The 2,500-nt window shown below is 40.3% G+C and overlaps 1 protein-coding gene across 2 annotated transcripts in view; it reads left to right on the forward strand.

Annotated features, from left to right (window-relative positions):
• The window catches only part of LOC138043149 (uncharacterized), a 37,132-nt gene that overhangs the window by 26,963 nt on the left and 7,669 nt on the right, over window positions 1–2,500 (forward strand). For both annotated transcript variants that reach the window (XM_068889287.1, XM_068889288.1), the window contains exons 24-25: window positions 912–1,043; window positions 1,921–2,098. In XM_068889287.1, coding sequence (XP_068745388.1) covers window positions 912–1,043; window positions 1,921–2,098 — 310 coding nt within the window. The remainder of the gene's footprint in view (window positions 1–911; window positions 1,044–1,920; window positions 2,099–2,500) is intronic.

The raw sequence follows: 2,500 nt of genomic DNA on the forward strand, positions 1-2,500 counted from the left end.
AAAATGACCGAATCTTTTTCAGCAATAATTGGTGTTTGATATGGTACCATAACAATGCTGTTAAGTTACAAAGTGTTGTAGCGTCAATCCTTCTAATAAAAACGTTTCTTTCAAGTGTTCAAACTGGTTTGAGCTACCTTAAAGTGGTACTACGACCAAAAAAACAATTCTTTTTTTTCTTTGGATTTCAAAACTATGTTAACTAAACACTAACTGAGAAAAGTTTTAAGTTCTGGTTTTAAAAAGACACCTGTTTATTTTAACTGGAATTCTTTTATTTATTGGTCCGCCATTACTAACTTTAAAATCTTGAGAGAGCTGGGTCGAGGAGAAAATGACGTCAAAGACTCATTAGTTTAAGAAGGCAATGCGTGTGTACGCGGCCGAATTAATATGCAGCACGGGAGTTTCGGGCTTTCAGACTTTTAAACCCGTGTTTTGCATATGTAATAAATTGCGTTTACACGCTGAAATTTTAAGCTAGTGAGTAAATGACGTCATTTACTCTAGATCCAACCCTCTGAGGTCCAATCGGCCAGTTTTGAACGTGAGTAATGGCGGACCGTGAAATCCAAAACTTACACTCAAAATAAACAGCCTTTGGATAAAACTCAACGCTCAAAATTTTTCCAGTCAGGTGTTAAGCAAACACGCTTTCAAAATCTGAAGAAAAAAAGGAAATGATTTTTTGATCATAGTACCACTTTAAAATCAATTTCATTATTTATAGTTTCCCATTTACTATCCCATAGTAACATAAATGACTCAAAAACAAATTGTTTGAGTCAGAAGCCTTTGAAAAAAAGTCTGTCGGTTCTCATTTGGTGTCTAGCAAATATCTTTTCCATCACTGATTTCCTTCATTTTTGTTGTGGAGTGATCCGTTCCTTTCTATTTTTTTGTCTGTACAGGAAGAAACGAAAGCGAGCAAATTGCCATCCGGTCTCGTTCTCCAGAGCTGCTCATTTTTCTCCAATATTTCTTTATTGACTTCGTTTGTGTTGGCTCTTCTGTGTTCGCCTTCCGACTACTGGGAATTGTGGGTAGGTAGTTCGCATTGTAACCTTAGAGATGTCTTAAATGTTTCAATTTTCCCTAAAGTTCTGTGTTAACCATGAAGTAGTGCCTTTAGCTGACCGAGTGTCATCACCAGGATCAAGAATTCCAAAATTAGTCCTAGCAGGAGCCCCTTACCCGGACCTTCCATGCGTATTGTAGCCTTGAATCAACCCTGTCCCGTAGTCTTTTTATTTTAGAACTACTATATTTTGACGTATGTGACGTGTGTGACTGAGAACATACGTGAAGTGGTGCACGTACGTATGTGACGTAATAAATGGGTGACCATAGGTCTCGTATGATTGGCTATCATTGTGAAAACACCCACTTAAGCCCCCCTTTGAGCTCCTTCTGATGCGGGAAAGGGTTGACTCGGAGGGTTATAATGGAAGATGGAGGCTCCAGGTAATCGGCTCCTGGGGCCCCGTTTCTCGAAAGTCCCGAAACTTTACGGGCCATTTTCGGGTGTCACAATTCCCTCTGTATCTCAAGAACAGAGAGGATTTAAGTCACCAAACTTCACAGTCAGTTTTCTTTTTGTTACTTTGAAAACATGGTAAAAGATCGGCTTTCCAAAACAAGCGTGTACAAGAGTGTATTTAAACTCAGTCATCATCATCATTGGTTACACTCTCTCCGTCGCGTTAGCTGCTGCTCTTCCGGTCTGGTTGGCCACGTAGGCTTGAGGGTAAAAATTCTGTATAGTCTTTTGCATGATTATTTGTCCAGTCGTCATCTTCTTTGACGGCAAACCCATGCGTTCGGCAATATCCGAAGTACTTGTATTTATTGTGCACGGTATATAACAAAGCAGACACTTCAAAGTCTGTACTAAAGAGGTAATAAATGTCTTATTTGTAGATGACCTGCGCTATATTGTCATTGCTGTTTCTGAGACCAGAAGGAATTCCATACATCCGGGGTGCTCGATTTCAATACTCTCCTGCTTTACCAGCAGCAGTTGCTTTGGCGCTGTGTATGTACCCCAGGACTGTAATTGACGCGTTGCCCGTACAGAGCTCTTGGCTGTCGATATTAGGTAAGAGGAAGTTGATTTAACTCAACAATGGTAAGCCTTAAACCAAAGAACCCGGTTTGAGAATTTATAGCCCCGAAGGTATCGCGGAAAGACTATTTTTAGCCGTTCAAGCCACGTGTCTCACTGATTCAAGACCGACTTTTGAAAAATGTAACCGCGTCTACCGACTGCTCCTGGGTCGCTTTAGTGGAAACCTAAGAAGAGAAGGCAATGCATTTGCTTTCAGCAAATGATCAGAACATAGGTATCTAGTCGTTCGGAAACAGTCAAGATACGTTCGTGTTCTACAAAATTTCCTTCACATTATTTGGGAGAAATGGACACCTGTACAGTAGTGTATGGTTGGAATGAAACTAGCATACGATGGAGGCTAATAATGGGAAAAAGTATCCTTCCTTTCAG

The sequence above is a fragment of the Montipora capricornis genome, chromosome 3 (genome assembly GCF_036669925.1).
Source record: "Montipora capricornis isolate CH-2021 chromosome 3, ASM3666992v2, whole genome shotgun sequence".
Classification (NCBI taxonomy): Eukaryota; Metazoa; Cnidaria; class Anthozoa; order Scleractinia; family Acroporidae; genus Montipora; species Montipora capricornis.